The sequence below is a fragment of the Salvelinus alpinus genome, chromosome 30, assembly GCF_045679555.1.
Source record: "Salvelinus alpinus chromosome 30, SLU_Salpinus.1, whole genome shotgun sequence".
NCBI classification, from domain to species: Eukaryota; Metazoa; Chordata; class Actinopteri; order Salmoniformes; family Salmonidae; genus Salvelinus; species Salvelinus alpinus.
In genome coordinates this window covers 28,024,643-28,045,438 of record NC_092115.1, presented here as the reverse complement: position 1 = coordinate 28,045,438, position 20,796 = coordinate 28,024,643, and the positions used below count along the sequence as shown (strand labels likewise).

At 41.8% G+C, this 20,796-nt stretch overlaps 1 protein-coding gene across 1 annotated transcript in view; it reads left to right on the top strand.

The window, feature by feature from the left end:
- The first annotated feature begins 3,201 nt into the window (after nt 1–3,201).
- Nucleotides 3,202–20,796, top strand: part of LOC139559703 (collagen alpha-1(XV) chain-like) — a 58,338-nt gene continuing 40,743 nt past the window's right edge. The window contains exons 1-2 of the mRNA XM_071375927.1: nt 3,202–3,329; nt 3,424–3,497. Coding sequence (XP_071232028.1) covers nt 3,319–3,329; nt 3,424–3,497 — 85 coding nt within the window. The 5' untranslated portion in view covers nt 3,202–3,318. The remainder of the gene's footprint in view (nt 3,330–3,423; nt 3,498–20,796) is intronic.

Here is a 20,796-nt window from a genome sequence, read left to right as displayed (position 1 = left end):
GCTTCTTTCACAGAATCTGTTATGTGGGCCCTCATGCTGTCCAACACGAGCAATGCCTTGTTCTTGTGAAAGAATCCTCCCGGTCGCTTGCCGTAACACTCCGTATGCCATTCATGCATTAGGCCTTCCGTCATCCATCCTTCCTCTCGGGAATTTTTCTTTTGGCATCGTCATGCGTTTGAAAATCAACATCGGTGGAAGCTTTTCTCCCGATATGCATTTCTCCGTGTCTTTGCCATGATGAGGGTGACAAAATGACTACCGTAATCAGAATGATGGGAAGTTTGAGCGCGCTCGATTTACGTCACATTATGTGACGGTGCTCAGTTTTTTGGCGGCATGAATCTTGTGAAAGCGGGAAAAATCCATAAATTAGACGCATCATTGTATAAGCCGCAAGGTTCAAAGCGTGGGAAAAAAGTAACGGCTTATAGTCCGGAAATTACGGTAACCAAGATTGAATTCTTTGGCCTGAATGCCAAGTGTCACGTCTGGAGGAAACCTGGCACCATCCCTATGGTGAAGCATGGTGGTGGCAGCAACATGCTGTGGGGATGTGTTTCAGCAGCAGGGACTGGGAGACTTGTCAGGATTGAGGGATAGATGAACGGAGCAAAGTACAGAGAGATCCTTGATGAAAACCTGCTCCAGAGCTCTCAGAACCTCAGACTGGGGCGAAGGTTCACCTTCCGACAGGACAACGACCCTAAGCACACAGCCAAGACAACGAAGGAGTGTCTTCGGGACAAGTCTCTGAATGTACTTGAGTGGCCCAGCCAGGGCCTGGACTTGAACCAGATCAAACATCTCTGGAGAGACCTGAAAATAGCTGTGCAGCAACGCTCCCCATCCAACCTGACAGAGCTTTAGAGGATCTGCAGAGAAGAATGGGATAAACTCCCCAAATACAGATGAGCCAAGCTTGTAGCTTCATACCCAAGAAGACTCAAGGCTGTAATTGCTGCCAAAGGTGCTTCAACAAAGTACTGAGTAAAAGGTCTGAATACTTATGTAAATGTAATATTTCAGTTTCTTTTTTATACATTTGCAAAAATTTCTCTACATACCTGTTTTTGCTTTGTCATTATGGGTTATTGTGTGTTGATTGAGGGGGGAAAAACAACTATTTAATCCCTATTAGAATAAGGCTGTAACGTAACATAATGTGGAAAAGTAAAAGGGTCTTAATACTTTACGAATGCACTGTACATAGTTTACCCGGTGGGTTGTCACCCTCATAACCGTTACCCAGTTATCAAACTTCTCCACTTTTGTGTGTACTTTGTTATGACTTAGTTTCACTGTTGTTATTTTTTAACATTTAAATCAGGTCACGCTCCCTCCCCAAATCCGTGCTTCATCTCTCTTCTGTTTGATGGTCTGTGACTTAAAGAGAGTAGACTTTGGACGTTTCAGCTCAGTGTCACCCTGGCTGCTCCAAAGATTATCAGCCAGACAGAAGTATAACAGAGTGGGTCCCCTTTTTCTGAATTATACACACCATGTCTATAAGAGGCTGCTTCAGAGGTATGAGGTGGGGGAGGGCTAAGGAAAGTGTTATTTTGTCACTCATTTTATATACGCTTTCCTCCTACTAAGGGAAGTACAGAAGTGCATTTTCCACTGATGCAGTATATAACTAGTATATAACTAGTTTTTCATAAACTGTGATGCTACCAGACATTGAATAAAGTACTGGGGGCTAAAGTAAGTGTGTGTGTGTGTGTGTCAAATCAAATTTTATTGGGCACATACACATGGTTAGCAGATGTTATTACGAGTTTCGCAAAATGCTTGTGCTTCTAGTTCCGACAGTGCAGCAATATCTAACAAGTAATCTAGCAATTCCACAACAGCTACCTAATGCACACAAATCTTAGTAAAGGGATGGAAGAAGAATATATACATATAAATATATGGATGGGCCATGCCCGACTGACATAGGCAAGATGCAGTAGATGGTATAAAATACAGTGTATATATATCTGGGATGAGTAGTGCAAGATATGTAAACATCATTATTAAAGTGGCATTAATGAAGTAATCCATTTGTTAGTGTCCAATGATTTCAAGTCTGTATGTAGGCAGAATGTCATGACATTCATCCACTATGCACATTTACCATACATTCAACCTGTCTATTTTCCTTATGCTCAATTAATATCATTGATTATGGTATTGGTATAATGATAATTGCTGACCCATGGCTTGTGAGATCAGCATTACACACACTGTCCTGACATAGCCCTCCTTCTTACCGCTAGCTAACCCAGTCACATCCCACATATGGCATTCCATACAAGTCACATTTTACATGAGTTTCAAGCACTGTGAATAAAAAGGCTGTTCTCTGAGAAAATTCCCTTTTCATTACGTAAGCTGTTACCGTAGTTACCAAAGCAATCAATCAACAACCTATAAACAAGCACCATACAGCATGGGACCTGGCTTGCCATTATGTAAAAGAAATCAAGTCTCACTTCTCAGATTTCCTAGCTCTCTTTCCCAACACATGAGGTTGTAGAAGACAGAGGTTGAGGAGACCGGTGCTGCTCAAAACCTCATGCAGGTATCATGACACAAGTTTTAAAGCCTTATGAGAGGAAAACCCACAGAAATGCAGAGGGTAGTGTTTGTTGTGGTTCCCAAAAATGTATAGTAAGTCTACCTGTTGTTGGGTATAGGCTATGAACAGACGTTTACGATTAAGTTTTCCAATATTTGACATAATTTACACATATTTGTGATTAAATTATTTCCATAGTAACTTGTCTCATGAATCAGAACAATTTCAGTAACACGTGATTTTAAGTTGATTTAACTTTTCCCCAACTCTCATTGAGTCGGAACAAATTTCGGCCCCTCTCAAAATGTCATTTTCACTAAAACATTTTGGAGCTGCTTAATCTTATTGAGGTTCCCCAGCCAGCTTGATAGATGGATTGCAAAATATATTACATACCATCAACTTCATATACTGGTAATAATGCAATTAAATAATGTAAATGGAAAAATTCAGATAATCGCCATACAAATGGCAAAGTTAAGAATTTTAAGGCAGCGGTTTAGTGAGGGATTTTAAGGAGTCAGATTTCCGTGTCCGTGGGCCAGTGACTCACTGAAGAACTGAGGCCTTCTTTGTTCTATTGGTACTCCAGCCTGTCAGGGAGAGAGAGAGACAGAGTGGAGAGAGGGAGGGAGAGAGAGTGCACTCAGTGGCAGGAGAGGCAAAGGTCTGAAGAAGACAGAGAGCAGATTCCAACTCTTAGCACGTTGAGGACAATTTTGGATGCTTGGATTTGACATCTCTATCCCAAAATGATTATTCGGTAAGGGTGTTTATTTTTTAATGTTCTGTGCTTGATTTTAAAGGCCCAAAAAATATTCAGGCTAACTCATGCAACATCATTTTCTTACCTCCAGCCTCCCCAGGTGGTCTTCGGTTATTCTTCTCGTCCTGCTGTACCACTTTGAACCTGCAGTTCAGGTCATTGAAGGTAAGACATTTTGAAATGTAAGTATTCATAATTAATGTAGCCCTATTTGATGTATGTCTTGGTAGTGCTGATGTGATGCACTCAATACTTGCCTAAACATTGCCAAGGCTATTGACCTGCTGCATTCGGATTTAAAATGTCTTGACTCTCTTGGAATAAATGAGTTATATGCTCATATGATGAGCTGTCCTTATTCGACAAGAATGTGGACATGCATTATTTGCATCTGTATTCAAAACAATATGTGAGTCACATACACTCTAAAAAGTGTTTGTTTACAAGTATTGTATGTATATTTACCCACCAATTTAGCATTTCTAATTTCTTTAATTTGTTTGAATAGCCCCCACGTACCCTGCGATAAGATGTTTGCTTGACGGGACCTGGTTTCCGCCCCATCCGCTATTGGCAGTGTGTACACACAGTGGACTAGGAAGCAGTGGTCTGGTTAACCGCAGCACCTGAGTGTGAACTGGTGTGGTCACTTATGTACATTTCTCTCTTGTTACTACCATAGAGATAGAACTGTACTATTATCTAGGGTTGTTACATTGTCATTACACTGACTCTGATTAACACACATTCTGAAGGGCTATTCAGAAATACAAAGTTCCTCTTCAATCTGCTGTCTAATGGAGTGGCTCTGGAGAATATAGTGTTAACTACGCTTCAAATCAAATTACAACAAAAAAATGCATAAAGCGTGTATTTTATCTGTTTCTCAGTGTGTAGTTTTGAGTTAAAATATGGAAATGTGTGTAGGAATGTCATAATTTTAAATATGATGATCACCCTAGCCAAAACGTCTGTTAGTGAAGATATGAAAGACAACAGGGATTGTATATTCTTATCACGAAATCCACCGCTATCTGAGGTTTTATTATTCTTTATGACTGGTTAATGAGGACTTTTACTTAGACTACTTTTACTAACTCTAACCCATTTTATTTTTTTTGTGGGGCCGAATATTACTGCCTTTCACATTTGATTTTAGTCTGGTTCAGTTCCTCACAAATGAATTCATGTTTGGTTAATACAGTCCTGTTGATCTGTCCCCAGTGGGAGATTTCTTTTGAAGCGTGTTAATACATCGAACCACTGTGATTATTATTATTTGACCCTGCTGGTCATTTATGAACATTTGAGCATCTTGGCCATGTTCTGTTATAATCTCCACCCGGCACAGCCAGAAGAGGACTGGCCACCCCTCATAGCCTGGTTCCTCTCTAGGTTTCTTCCTAGGTTCTGGCCTTTCTAGGGAGTTTTTCCTAGCCACCGTGCTTCTACACCTGCATTGCTTGCTGTTTGGGGTTTTAGGATGGGTTTCTGTACAGCACTTTGAGATATCATGATGTAAGAAGGGCTTTATAAATACATTTGAAAATGAACAGTTCACATTATAAACCTTATTCAGTTTTATGGGCTAAGAAATTCCCTTCACTTTTTGGAAAAGGTCCCAGTATGTTCCACTTACAGTATATTGTCATATGGAGCAGAATGGTGAAGGTTATAAGACCAACTGTAAAAAGTGTCACTGAGCTATAATGTAATGTTTCGTTTTTGGTTTTGAAGGGAAAAACCACTCAATGGAAAGTTTATTACAAAATATCCTCATGTATTAGTACTTTTTGAGACATTGACATGGATATACAATATTTTTCCATGTGCTCATACAAGCATAGGATTGTCATAACTTCTCAACCGTTTTTATATTTGACAGTTGGTGGCGTCAAATATATGCTGATGTTGTTTTGTAGGCGTGAGGTTTCCTTGGTTACTTCATTTGAAAAGGCTAGTAACTCCCTCATCTAACGGTTACCCACTTTTGGATGTGAAGACTGTCTTGTGTACGTGACATCTATAAGAGTGTTATGATAACCTTATCTGAGTACGATGAGGAAAATTATAGTTTTCTTGAAGAAATTGTCCTGATAAGTTGTTCACAAGCTGTTCACTTTGAGGTAAAAACGAAGGGGAATGTACAGTATTCCTGGAGGCTCCATGGGGAGCACTCGGCACTCTCTCTGTATGCCGCTGTTCTGTCCTGTGAAAGTTGTGGAAACACACCCAGTGAAAGGGAAGCCATGGCCATTTTACAGCTGTGATGGGACGGATCTTATACAGATTTGTAGAGAGATTACTGTGGGCACAAACTGGTTGTGGAGAACTATGACTACCTCCTGTAGTCATAACACCGCCCCGTGAGACATCTAGAAGAGAAACATGCCTGATGTGTTGTGTCGTCTGTCTCATCTGTGAACTCTTGCTCTGTTTGATGTGTTTTTGCTGCACAGATCATCTCTTAGAGTCTAGCAGCATCTCACCATGAACGTGCCAGAGTGTGGTCCGATGATGACTAAATCAAATTAAACGTTATTTAAAGTGCATTTAAAATCGCAGCACCCTTTACATACATATATTTTTTAAGTAGTAACATGAGCAGAGGATGTGGAAAACATTCACTTATTAAAAGCCCAGCTAAAATGTGATTTAAAAACCTCAAATGGTGTCTGCCCCTCATACCTGACAGGGCAAACCCTTACACAACTAAGGTGCTTTAATAGAGAACGCACCGCCCTCTGCCTTGGTTCTGCATCTAGAAACTGTAAGCAGACCGGCTCCTTGGGAGCAGAGCGCCTTCACTGGGTTGTATGGAACGAGCATGTCTGTCAGATACAGTGGCTTGCGAAAGTATTCACCCTCTTGGCATTTTTCCTATTTTGTTGCCTTACAACCTGGAATTAAAATATATTTTTTTTGGGGGGTTGTATCATTTGATTTACACAACATGCCTACCACTTTGAAACATACTAGAAGTAACACAAAAAAACAGAAACTTGAGCGTGCATAACTATTCACCCCCCCCCCCCCCAAGTCAATACTTTGTAGAGACAACTTTTGCAGCAATTACAGCTGCAAGTCTCTTGGGGTATGTCTCTCTAAGCTTGACACATCTAGCCACTGGCATTTTTGCCCATTCTTCAAGACAAAACTGCTCCAGCTCCTTCAAGTTGGATGGGTTCCGCTGGTGTACAGCAATCTTTAAGTCATACCACAGATTCTCAATTGGATTGAGGTCTGGGTTTTCGCTAGGCCATTCCAAGACATTTAAATGTTTCCCCTTAAACCAGTCGAGTGTTGCTTTAGCAGTATGCTTAGGGTCATTGTCATGCTGGAAGGTGAATTCTGAACAGTTTTCCAGCCCCTGCCGATGGAAAAACATCCCCGCAGCATGATGCTGCCACCACCATGCTTCACTGTGGGGATGGTGTTCTCGGAGTGATGAGAAGTGTTGGGTTTGCACCAGACAGCGTTTGGCCAAAAAGCTAAATTTTAGTCTCATCTGACCAGAATACCTTCCATATGTTTGGGGAGTCTCCCTTATGCCTTTTGGCGAACACCAAACGTGTTTGCTTATTTTTTTCTTTAAACAATGGCTTTTTTCTGGCCACTCTTCTGTAAAGCCCAGCTCTGTGGAGTGTATGGCTTAAAGTGGTCCTATGGACAGATACTCCAATCTCCGCTGTGGAGCTTTGCAGCTCCTTCAGGGTTATCTTTGGTCTCTTTGTTGCCTCTGATTAATGCCCTCCTTGCCTGGTCTGTGAGATTTGGTGGGCGGCACTCTCTTGGCAGGTTTGTTGTGGTGCCATATTCTTTCCATTTTTAATAATGGATTTAATGGTGCTCTGTGGGATGTTCAAAGTTTATGATATTTTTTATAACCCAACCCTGATCTGTACTCTCCACAACTTTTTCCCTGACCTGTTTGGGGATTTCCGGCGCCGACAGAGATGGCCGCCTCGCTTCGCGTTCCTAGGAAACTATGCAGTATTTTGTTTTTTTATGTGTTATTTCTTACATTGTTACCCCAGGTAATCTTAGGTTTTATTACATACAGTCGGGAGGAACTATTGGATATAAGAGCAACGTCAGCTCACCAACATTACAACCAGGAATACGACTTTCCCGAAGCGGATCCTCTGTTTGGCCTACCACCCAGGACAATGGATCGGATCCCAGCCGGCGACCCAAAACAACGATGCCGTAGAAGGGGCAGACGGAGCGGTCTTCTGGTCAGGCTCCGTAGACGGGCACATCGCGCACCGCTCCCGAGCAAACTACTCGCCAATGTCCAGTCTGTTGACAACAAGGTAGACGAAATCTGAGCAAGGGTAGCATTCCAGAGAGACATCCGAGACTGTAACGTTCTTTGCTTCACGGAAACATGGCTCACTCGATACGCTATCTGAGTCGGTACAGCCACCTGGTTTCTTCACGCATCGCGCCGACAGAAACAAGCATCTCTCTGGTAAGAAGCAGGGCGGGGGTGTATGCCTTATGATTAACAAGACGTGGTGTGATCATAACAACATACAGGAACTCAAGTCCTTTTGTTCACCTGACTTAGAATTCCTCACAATCAAATGCCGACCACATTATCTACCAAGAGAATTCTCTTTGATCATAATCACAGTCGTGTATATTCCCCCCCAAGCAGACACATCGACCGCCCTGAAAGAACTTCATTGGGTGCTACCAGGGCTGGAAAAACCCTAGACCACTGTTATTCTAACTTCCGCGACGCATATAAGGCCCTCCCCCGCCCTCCCTTTGGAAAAGCTGACCACGACTCCATTTTGTTTCTACCAGCCTATAGACAGAAACTAAAACAGGAAGCACCCGTGCTCAGGTCTGTTCAACGCTGTTCCGACCAATCGGATTCCACGCTTCAAGATTGCTTCGATCACGTGGACTGGGATATGTTCCGCATTGCGGCGAACAACAACATTGACGAATACGCTGATTCGGTGTGCGAGTTTATTAACAAGTGCATCGGTGATGTTGTACCCACAGCGTCTATTAAAACATTCCCCAACCAGAAACCGTGGAATGATGGAAGCATTCGCGCAAAACTGAACGCGCGAACCACTGCTTTTAATCAGGGCAAGGTGACTGGAAACATGACCTAATACAAACAGTGTAGCTATTCCCTCCGCAAGGCAATCAAACAAGCTAAGCGTCAGTACAGAGACAAAGTGGAGTCGCAATTAAACGGCTCAGACACGAGAGGTATGTGGCAGGGTCTACAGTCAATCACGGACTACAAAAGAAAAACCAGCCCCGTCGCGGATCACGATGCCTTGCTCCCAGACACACTAAACAACTTTTTTGCTCGCTTTGAGGACAATACAGTGCCACTGACACGGCCCGCTACCAAAACCTGCGGGCTCTCCTTCACTGTAGCCAACGTGAGTAAAACATTTAAACGTGTTAACCCTCGCAAGGCTGCAGGCCCAGACGGCATTCCCAGCCGCGTCCTCAAAGCATGCGCAGAACCAGCTGGCTGGTGTGTTTACGGACATATTCAATCAATCCTTATCCCAGTCTGCTGTTCCCACATGCTTCAAGAGGGCCACCATTGTTCCTGTTCCCAAGAAAGCTAAGGTAACTGAGCTAAACGACTACCGCCCCGTAGCACTCACTTCCGTCATCATGAAGTGCTTTGAGAGACTAGTCAAGGACCATATCACCTCCACCCTACCGGACACCCTGGACCCACTCCAATTTGCTTACCGACCCAATAGGTCCACAGACGACGCAATCGCAACCACACTGCACACTGCCCTAACCCATCTGGACAAGAGGAATACCTATGTGAGAATGCTGTTCATCGACTACAGCTCAGCATTTAACACCATAGTACCCTCCAAACTCGTCATCAAGCTCGAGACCCTGGGTCTCGACCCCGCCCTGTGCAACTGGGTCCTGGACTTCCTGACGGGCCGCCCCCAGGTGGTGAGGGTAGGTAACAACATCTCCACCCCGCTGATCCTCAACACTGGGGCCCCACAAGGGTGCGTTCTGAGCCCTCTCCTGTACTCCCTGTTCACCCACGACTGCGTGGCCATGCACGCCTCCAACTCAATCATCAAGTTTGCGGATGACACTACAGTGGTAGGCTTGATTACCAACAACGACGAGACGGCCTACAGGGAGGAGGTGAGGGCCCTCGGAGTGTGGTGTCAGGAAAATAACCTCACACTCAACGTCAACAAAACAAAGGAGATGATTGTGGACTTCAGGAAACAGCAGAGGGAGCACCCCCCTATCCACATCGACGGGACAGTAGTGGAGAAGGTGGAAAGTTTTAAGTTCCTCGGTGTACACATCACGGACAAACTGAATTGGTCCACCCACACAGACAGCGTTGTGAAGAAGGCGCAGCAGCGCCTCTTCAACCTCAGGAGGCTGAAGAAATTCGGCTTGTCACCAAAAGCACTCACAAACTTCTACAGATGCACAATCGAGAGCATCCTGTCGGGCTGTATCACCGCCTGGTACGGCAACTGCTCCGCCCACAACCGTAAGGCTCTCCAGAGGGTAGTGAGGTCTGCACAACGCATCACCGGGGGCAAACTACCTGCCCTCCAGGACACCTACACCACCCGATGTCACAGGAAGGCCATAAAGATCATCAAGGACAACAACCACCCAAGCCACTGCCTGTTCACCCCGCTATCATCCAGAAGGCGAGGTCAGTACAGGTGCATCAAAGCAGGGACCGAGAGACTGAAAAACAGCTTCTATCTCAAGGCCATCAGACTGTTAAACAGCCACCACTAACATTTAGCGGCCGCTGCCAACATACTGACTCAACTCCAGCCACTTTAAAAATGTGAATTGATGGAAATTATGTAAAAATTTACCACTAGCCACTTTAAACAATGCCACTTAATATAATGTTTACATACCCTACATTACCCATCTCATATGTATATGTATATACTGTACTCTATATCATCTACTGCATCTTGCCATCTTTATGTAATACATGTACCACTAGCCACTTTAAACTATGCCACTTTATGTTTACATACCCTACAGTACTCATCTCATATGTATATACCGTACTCTATACCATCTACTGCATCTTGCCTATGCCGTTCTGTACCATCACTCATTCATATATCTTTATGTACATATTCTTTATCCCTTTACACTTGTGTGTATAAGGTAGTAGTTGTGGAATTGTTAGGTTAGATTACTTGTTGTTATTACTGCATTGTCGGAACTAGAAGCACAAGCATTTCGCTACACTCGCATTAACATCTGCTAACCATGTGTATGTGACTAATAAAATAAAATTTGATTTGAAATTTGAATTTGATTTTATTTAACTAATTATGTGACTTCTGAAGGTAATTGGTTGCACCAGATTATATTTTGGGGCTTCATAGCGAAGGGGGTGAATACATATGCACGCACCACTTTTCAGTTTTTAGTTATTTTTTTTTGTTATTTTTTCACTTCACCAATTTTGACTATTTTGTAAGACCTTAAAATCAGACCGATACTTTACAGTCAGCCAGTGTAGTGCATATAAAACTGGAGTGATGTGCTCATACCTTCTAGTGTTGGTTAAAATCTGAGCAGCAGTGTTCTGTAGAAATTGTAGACTTCTAATAGAGTCTGAACAGCTGGAGATGAGGGCATTACAGTAGTCTAGCCTAGATGAAACAAATGCATTGGCCAATTTTTCGGCATCTGGCTGAGAGATGAAGTGTAATTCTAGAAATGTTCCTGAGATGGAAGTATGCTGTTTTTGGATGCTTTTTATGTGGTTGTCAAAAGTTAGGCCGGGTCAAATGTAAAACCAACGTTTTTAACAACCATGTTTGGTGTAATGAGGCAACCATCAATGTTGAGAGTGAGGTCTGACACTTTTATATGTTTTTAGTGTCAAAGTAGCATAATTTACGTCTTATCAGAGTTTAAAAGCAAGAAGTTGGTTGTCATCCAGTGTTGAACATCTGTGATGCAAGTCTCATGGTGGGCTGACTGGAAAGCATTGTCTGATTTAAAAGATAAATACAATTGAGTATTATCAGCGTTAGCAGTAAAAGTGCATGTTGTGCTTACAGATAAAATGACCAAGGGGTAACACGTATAAGGAAAATTAAAGGGGTCCAAGCAGAGAACCTTGGGAAACGGCACATTCAAGCTTGGAACGTTCAGATGAATTATTGGCCAGATTAACAAATTGATACCGCTCAGAGGTATGATTTGGACCAATTGAGAACCTGTCCTCGTAGACTAACCAAGTCTTCTAGCCTCTTAGTGAGAATAGCATGATCAATAGTATTGAAGTCAGCACTTAAATCTAAAAGAAATCTAAGTTCTCATTGTTAGAGGCTAAAAGATGATCCAATAGAAAGAGTTATTCTGAGATCAAAGTGGCTGCTGGTATATGGTGACTCCAGTTGCTTCTCCTGTGAGACCATACTTACAGGTGAATCTGACTGAGGCTACAGATCATCCAGATATCAAAGTAAAGACAGTGACGATGACCACAGTGACAGTTCATGGTTTGAGGGCACATTACTCAGTTATCTCACCTGTAAATTTGACCTCTTTCACTCCCTACCCAGGGAGATTTATGAATGAACTCTGCTGAATAACTGTCCAGTCTATTGTAACAAATCTGTCAGTCTGAACAATACTCAATAGAGGTTTTCACTGGGCTGTTTGGTTTTCCTTTGTGGCCGAAATGTTGTCAAACCATCTTTCCTCTCCATTCTGCCCAGACACATAAAACACGCTCTTGTGACGTGATGTCACCAGTGCTGTATGATTTCTGATTGGTTGAGTGTTCCAGTGAAACGGCTCGATGGTCTTTATAAAGCAGACTGAACCAGACCCAGAGGCATTGTGTTCTGCTTACCTGTGTGTGTGTGTGTGTGTGCTGAAGGGACCCTTGGCAGACTCAGAAAGATGGCCCGGGCTCTCCTCTGTACGACCCAAATAAGCATGAGTGGCAGACCACACAATGCATCTCCACAGGTCTGTTTGCATAGCCATTACTACTAATTGTGGGAACAGTGTTGAGGGAAAGTTATCTGTCCTTATAAACAATACACCCAGATGTGTATTATAAATCTGTATCAGACACTATCAGCAACCTTTCCTTTCCTACTTTAAGCACTTGAGGATCAAGGACAGTGTTATTTTGGCATGCCATCATATAATATGATTTTTTTTGTACAAATTGTATTATGTTACAGTAGTTTTTTAACTAACCTGACCTCCCACTCAACTTTACTCCAGGTTAGAATGTCTAAGAATGAAGTAAATAAACTCATCTGATGCTCATCAGCTGGCAGAAAGGCTTCCTGTTAATTCCGCTACTCTTTAAATATGTGCCCTTAAGGCAGAAGTGTTTACCTTAAACTCTGTTATTGCTTCCAATGAGAACACTAAATCAAATCTGGCCATGCTGGCTCTATCAGTACTACTGTACTGTAGACCTGTGTTCAGATCAGCTCAGCCTCTCTACACAGCCTCTAAAAGTGACACAAGCCCCAAGCACAGAAAGACATGGTCATTAATAAACTACAAACATATCCCACTGAAGCAGGATGTATTTGATACCATGTTAAGGTGAAGTGGGTCATGTTAAGAGGTGAGTATGACTAGGGAGCATTGAAATACAATCGCTTTGATTGTAAACAGGAAAGGAGAGACGATGTTCGATGGACCAAAAAGTGACACTATTTACAGTTGAAAAGTAAACATTATTTCACTACTGTGAACTCATGTACTCAGAACTAAGAGTACTCTGCGAACATCCTGAAACCCCAAAAAGTCAGCAACTAACCTCCCCCACCCCACCCTCCAATGAGAATGGGATGTGAAGATTCATACTTGTTCTAAAGAGATTACAAGTGTAGAGATTTTTCAGGCTAATAACTTGTTTAGATAGTGGCTTACAGCTGGGCTAACAACTGGCTGCCTCCTAGCCAAGTTCTACAAATGTCCATAGAAAAGAGGCTGCTTGATTTCATGTAATAATGCGTTGATTGGAGATTCAATACAATTTTCCCATTCAAACTCATGTACCATCCCACATTTTTGGGAGGTTTAGAGCTAGGTTAAACAATTACAATTGACAAGGGGGGTGGCAGTATAGCCTAGTGGTTAGAGCGTTGGACTAGTAAACGAAAGGTTGCAAGAATGGAATCCCCGAGCTGACAAGGTACAAATCTGTCATTCTGCCCCTGAACAAGGCAGTTAACCCACTGTTCCTAGGCCGTCATTGAAAATAAGAATTTGTTCTTAACTGACTTACCTAGTTAAATAAAGGTAAAATAAAATAAATTATTGGGTTCAAATACACGTTTAGATTTGTGAACAGCCATCCACAACCACCACAATCGTGCAAACAGCTAAATGAGAGAGCAGCTTGATTCACATCAACGCGGTATGTAGATATCAATTATAAGTTATATCCGTATCGCCGTAGACTACACCGCTGCTGTCATACCTCCAAGCGTTTATTCAAGTTGGATAATCTTTGGATACCTACATCAGTGGCACCGTTGGAAGACACTGTAGCTTAAAACGATTCCTGCTCTTTTCCCACGATCCATCAAACACATTTGGTGTGTCATCATAGTGGTTTCTGACTTGTGGTCAGCCTCACTCAGGAGGAACAAACTTATTGAGAAAACAGAAGTGTCAAATATTTTTTTCTGCAAACATCCTTTCTGAATTTAAACGTTAATCTAATTACAATATTTTTGCTGGTACATGTAATCTGTTATTCCCTAACCCTGACTGTAATGCATTTAATACAAGTCATTCCACTCAATCAGCCAGTGCCACACACTGGATAATACAGATACATTACCCAATAACCTGTGGTTCTTCTCAAATGGTGTCCTGCGTTAGTCTATCCCTACATGGATGTCACAGCACACGGCAACATGCTTTGAACCCCTGTCTGTATGTGAGGAGAGGAGAGCATCTGAGGTTCTGTAATTCTCCTCTTATGACTTCCTTTAAGGCTAATAGAATTGGCTGGATGACCTGCCCTGAACATCATCTATCTAATCAAATAGAATCCACAGATTGCGAGTTGAAAATAAATACTTTTACTAAGAGTATTAGTATATTATTAATTGACTGACCCGGTCTCTCCAGATCTCCCAACAGTCCTATTTCTAGGGTCAATTTTAGATCAATGTTCTGCATTTTCAGCTATTCCTGAACCTGAGTCCAGAAACAGGCTACCTAAGGGCAATACCAAAATAAATGGTCTATTGATTCTGTATCCTCACAACAAAATCTGTAGAGCTTCGATGATTGAATGCCCCAAATATTCAACATTTTGTTGGTAGCAAGAATTACATATAATAATTTTAGCTGAAAAACACAGTCTTGAATCTTTATATATCAACTCATACACCCTGTACCATTGAATCGGTACATCAAAAATCTCTTGGCACAGTTGTGCCAACATCCTGGTCCTCAAATGAAACTGGTATACTTTCCTATTTATGCTATTTTTATTCCTCCGCCAGTTTTGATCCTTTATATTGGTCAGACAGACCTGTTCCCTACCTCCTCCCGCTGCCACCTGCCTCCTCCATTTTTGGGGTAATGCTGTAATTCATTGGTTGTACTCTTGGATTGAGCAGACCTTCCCATACAATTCTGACAACTCCATGTAAGACATAACTCTACCATTCCAATTTACAATATCCTTTAAAAACAAAATACCCTTTTCAAACATCTTTCCCATAAATACAGGTATTTTATCAACCAGCACATTTGAGTTCGGCCATAATATTTGTTGTAATATTTGTTCTATCTTTTCAGGGGGATGAAATTGAAATTGTAGCCAGCTCTGCAATGCTTGTTTGAAAAAGAGAGATACTTTCAAAAAAGTATCATTTTCAATTCAACAAAAATGAGATATGGCAATCTGCACAAAGGCAAAAAGGCCATTTTTAAACAATGGATGAGCTTTTCTTAGTAATCTACTTGAGAATCATTTAGGGTTTAAGTAAAACTTTTGAATAAGTGAAGCTTTTAGAGAGAGGTTTAGTGCTTTTATATTTAATAATCTCAACCCACCCTATTCATTATATAGATAGGCACACTTTATTTTGTCTGATTTAGCGTCCCAGATAAAGCAAAATATTTGTTTTCTCATATGATTTGAAAACAAATCATCTGGAGTAGGCAGCGCCATAAGTAAGTCAGTAAACTGAGATATGACTAAGGAGTTAATCAGGGCAATTTTTCCATAATAGACAGGTATTTACCTCTCCATGATTGAAGGATCTTGTCTATTTTTACTCGTTTTCTATTGAAATTCATTGTGGAGAGCTCATTTATAATATATTTTGTGATATGAATACCATGTATGTCTAATTCATCATCAGCCTATTTTATAGGTAAACTGCAGGGTAATGTAAAAGTTGTATTTTTTAAAGATCCAATACGTAATATGGTACACTTATCATAATTAGGTTTTAGTCCATAGAGTCCAGAAAAGTTATGAGACATTACAGGGATCTAGCTTGCGGACTCATCGGCATACATGGACACCTTTGTTTTTAAGCCATGGATTTCTAATCATCTAATGTTGTTATTTGATATGATTTTAATAGCTAGCATTTCGATGGCCATAATGAATAGATATGGTGACAGCGGACCCCCTTGTTTAACTCCTCTTGACAATTCAAAACTGTGTAAGTAGCCGCTATTTAGTATTTTACACATGGGGTTGTTATACATTACTTTTACCCATTTTATAAGAGAATCACAGAAATGTAAAAAATCCAGGCATTTATAAATAAAATCCAGTCTTACTTTATCAAAGGCCTTTTCAAAATCCGCTATAAATACCAGGCCTGGCTTCTTAGATGTTTCATGAGATTGTATTATTTCTAGTAGTTGTCGTATATTATCTCCAATGTATCGTCCATGAAAAAACCTGTCTGATCAGGATGAACAATACCTGATATAACATTTTTAATAATGTTATATTTATTTTAGCCACATAAAGACTGATCTTTTTTTTTTAATCTGTTAAACCATTACCATAACTAATTATAACTGGCTATACTTTTCTTCCACTACTTCATATTTATTCCTTCGACAAACACTTGCCACGTGTCCAAACTTTTTACAATTGTAACACTGAAACGGCTTCTGTACATACAGCACTGTCTCACCAAATTATCTTTACATAAGTCGGGAGAACCCCTTCATCAAACGACAGTACAACCGATAGGCTTTGATCCTTCTTTCCGTCTATCATTCGATTCAAGCTAAGTGCGTCTACCATTCCCGGAATGATGACACCTTTAACCGGTGCCCTACTCTGAAAAGCATAGCTTTCCACATCAGACGTCGACATCTTGTAGAGCCACAGAGCTTTCTCCCTTTACGCTTTTGACACACATGAAATCAACATCATACCGCTCCTGGTCACACTGACCAATTCCACTTTACCCAATTCGCCATTCACCGTCTTCGAGACCGCAAACAGGTTACCTCCAAAAAACATCCTTGCTTGTGAATTGCACCCCGACCATAAATTGCTGTTCATCGCCAACTTTAGCCCTTTTTCTCCACTCTTGTTCACCATCGTACACTCATTCTCACCAATTGTACTTGCGCCAAGAGAATCACAAAATACTTCTGCTTCCGCCATTGCTTCCCCCTCTGATCCCTTATTGATGTAATTTGTTAAATCCACTTCAATCAGTGTAGATGAAGGGGAGGAGACGGGTTAAAGAAGGATTTTTAAGCCTAGAGACAATTGAGACATGGATTGCATATGTGTGCCATTCAGAGGGTGAATGGGCAAGACAAAAGATTGAAGTGCCTTAGAACGGGGTATTGTAGTAGGTGCCAGACGCACCGATTTGTGTCAAGAACGGCAATGGTGCTGGGTTTTTCACGTGTGTATCAAGAATGGTCCACCACCCAAAGGACATCCAGCCAACTTGACACAACTGTGGAAAGCATTGGAGTCAAAATGGGAGAGCATCCCTGTGGAACGCTTTCGACACCTTGAGGGGAGGGGGGTATAGTCAGTGGTGTATCATCACAGTGTGTCTGTAATCTGGTGTCACATTTGCCAAAGTATTTCGCCCAGTAAAACATCATCAACTCTAATGTTATTGCAGATTATTACAAGTCAGAGAGGACCAGTACCCTTACCCTATAAGTACATATAAATGTCCTGCTCTGAACATGCCATAGATAGCCTGACCTGAAAATGCGTCATAAATGACACTTGGGGGGGGGCAACTTAGCCATAGGAAAACAGATCTGCAACAGAGGCTTCATTGAGCTGGATCGCTGAGAGGGAGAGTGAATTTATGTATGCGTGTGTGCGGAGAGAGTTGAAAAGTGAAATGCTTTATAATTACCTCTTCCAGAGTGGAGAACAGTCACACACTGTCTACCTTTCCACTGGTCTCCACCCATAGCTCTTATATCTAGACAGCGATTGGCTGGGAGAACTGCCAATCAGTTTGTTCCTCTGACACTAAGTACTTTGGCTGCTATATGGACAGCTTACCTACATACTTTGTCTTCAAGGCTAGTACATTTAAAGTTATATTTTTATGGTTTTATGTCAAGTTAGCATTTTATTAGTAGTAATGCCCTCTTATTTGAAAGTTATGTGACAATTTAGGAGTTTTATGGCTTATGGATTTTGTCACTTTTTTAAGACATTGGCAGCCCTTAGATGAAATGTAGGCTTAGCTAAATGTATAATCAACTGATGAGGATAGTTATTAAAGGAGTAAGGATCTGAATATCCTAAAACATGGTGGCATACAAATAATGGATTATTTTGCAAGCGAAATATTGGAATGTCTGTCTGTCAACATGGTGGGACAAATCTTTTTTTGAGAGAGAGACTTATTTGGCTACAAACTTAGCTATAGGCCAGTGGGCCCATGTGTCTAACTAAATCACCCCGATAAAACCAGATTGCTCTAGATCTGCTGCCCATAATAATAATACACCATTCAAGGGTCAGACTCTTGATAAGAGAGCTTCCCAGTGATTGTGATTTAATGTGGCAAAGTTCTGTTTTTGTTCACCCGCAAAGTCTCCTTCGCTTTGCTAATTGATTAGTGAGGCCTGGCCTCTGTCAGGTTGGCTCTTCTCCTCCACACTGACGGTAATCCTCCCAGGAACCTGACCTCACTATGGTCAATCTTAAAGGGACAGGGATTGCTGTGGCACCCTATTCCCCATATAGAGCACTACTTTTGACCAGAGTCCTATGGGTCCTGGTCAAAAGTTGTGCACTACATAGGGAATGGGGTGCATTTAGGGCACCGTGTGTGTACCAGGGCAGTGTGTTCTGGTGAGGGAGTGAAGTTTCATCTGCAGTTCTGTCTATGACCACATGGAGGAGCTGGAGGACCACTCTGTGTCTATGAATGATTGGTCCTTGATGTCATTTTATTGTGTCAGCCTCACAGCATGAACACTGTACAAGCTGTAGACATACAGGGAAGGTGAATGCTTTTACACCTGTAACAACCTACACATGAAGTTACCAAGAAGCTTAGTTATATTAAACACAGTCGCTTTTACAGTAGGGACATTTGAAGGAATTCATTACAGATTTGAATGGGGGTATTCAAACCCATTCATGGTTAGACTTTATATAAGCACAGTATTTATATTATCATTGTTCAGTGCATATATTGTGGGCATATTAATCAATCTGTGCTGAATCTATTTTATACGTAGTACATGTGATGAAGTGCTAGGTGTTACTGGATTTTGGATATAGTGTACTATATTGTCAAAGGTCTTGTGTATTGATTCCATATAGATGAAAAATTACTGTATCTCTGTGTGAATAGATTCACAACATTAAAACAGCAACTGATGACTTGCCTCCTAGCCCCTAGCCCTATATAGCCCATCAGGAATGGGATTCTTATAGGGGCCCCCTCACATGAAACACTACCACCCCAGGGCAGGCTAACCTGGGCTTCCTTCCTCCCTGCTGGGTTTCCTTAAAATTACACTAAATCCATCATCTGGTCCATTTAGCAAACCTCCAGCCCCAACTCTCCCAGCAACTCTCATTAGGACCACTGAAACACTCGTTTCCAGTCTCTTTAGTATGGAGTCCATCCATACCGCCACTGTGGATTGCTGTGAAATGTTGCACATCTAAGACAATGCACATGCAATTCCAAGTGCTGGTTGTAATATCCAAACATGCACATCACAATTACAGTTGGTGTTCAATGGATGATTGTGTATTGGTAATCTTAATGTGCATTTGAATAGGTATTGTTACTGTAATTGAAGCAGTATCTGAACAGTGTATTCATCTGGTACTTGATTGGTCCAGAGTGGGCTCATCCTCATCTTCCATGTCTGTGTGTGTGTGCTGCTCACAGTGCTGTCAGAACCTGTCCTAGGCCCCATTCCCATCCCCTCAACACACAACACCAGGGTCCTGAGTACTGAGTAGCGAAACAGGCTTCTCTTTGTCACTATAACTGCTTGCCTGTCTGTCTGCCTGCATGTCTTTCTGCCCGGCCCCTCTGATCACTGAGCTGTGAAGGCTTGGCAGAAGCCCCTCTCCTCTTCTCCTCTCCTCCATGCCCTGCATTCCCCTCCCCTCTCCTCTGTCACAGTCCAGCTTTTCACTCTCCCATGTTTAATCAGTGCCCAGGGGCCCTCAGAGTCAGACAGCCACTGATTGGCAGATTCCTGTCCAATGGGGACCTAATGTACTGATTACAAAACATCTCAGCAATCAGGAAAAGAAAACAAAAAAAGAAGCGGGACTCCACCCCCAACCTTCCATCCCATCCCCCCAACCCCTGATTGCTGCCTGCCAGCAGTAATCGTCTCTGATTGATTGACAGATTCAAGGAGCTATCATCGTTAAGTAAGATAATATTTACATTCATGCACTTCAAAATTAATTTTGTAACTATGCCCCTGAAGCATTTAATTACAGGGCAGTAGAAAAAAGGAGTTGCCTGGTAAGTGTATGTATCTTTCAAATCTTGAAATGTTCTCAAACCATTACTGTCCATGATATCGGTAAGCGTAAGAATTCCACATATTGACTATTGGGGGAATGCAAAAGGTCGCCCTCCAGATCACAAGGCATTATTGTGAAATGCTGGATTATGGGCATGACATTTTGATTCCCAGGTACCTTGTTTTTACATTTGGTGCCAAATACAAATTGTGTGAGCAATAATAGGACCAAAGTATAGCTTACATTGTTTAAGGGATATATCAGTGAAGACCACCTCTTTTAGGGCAATAGGCGACACCATATGTCTCTCTATACTCAGCCAGAGGGCGAAAAAAATCATGTCTAAATCAATTTAGGATGGGCCGAAATGCTAGTGCCTGGAAATACGATTAAAATTTTGGTACGGATAGTCCTCCTATGTCTTTCACTCTTTGTAAGTTTGTTAATTTTATCCTGGATCGTTTA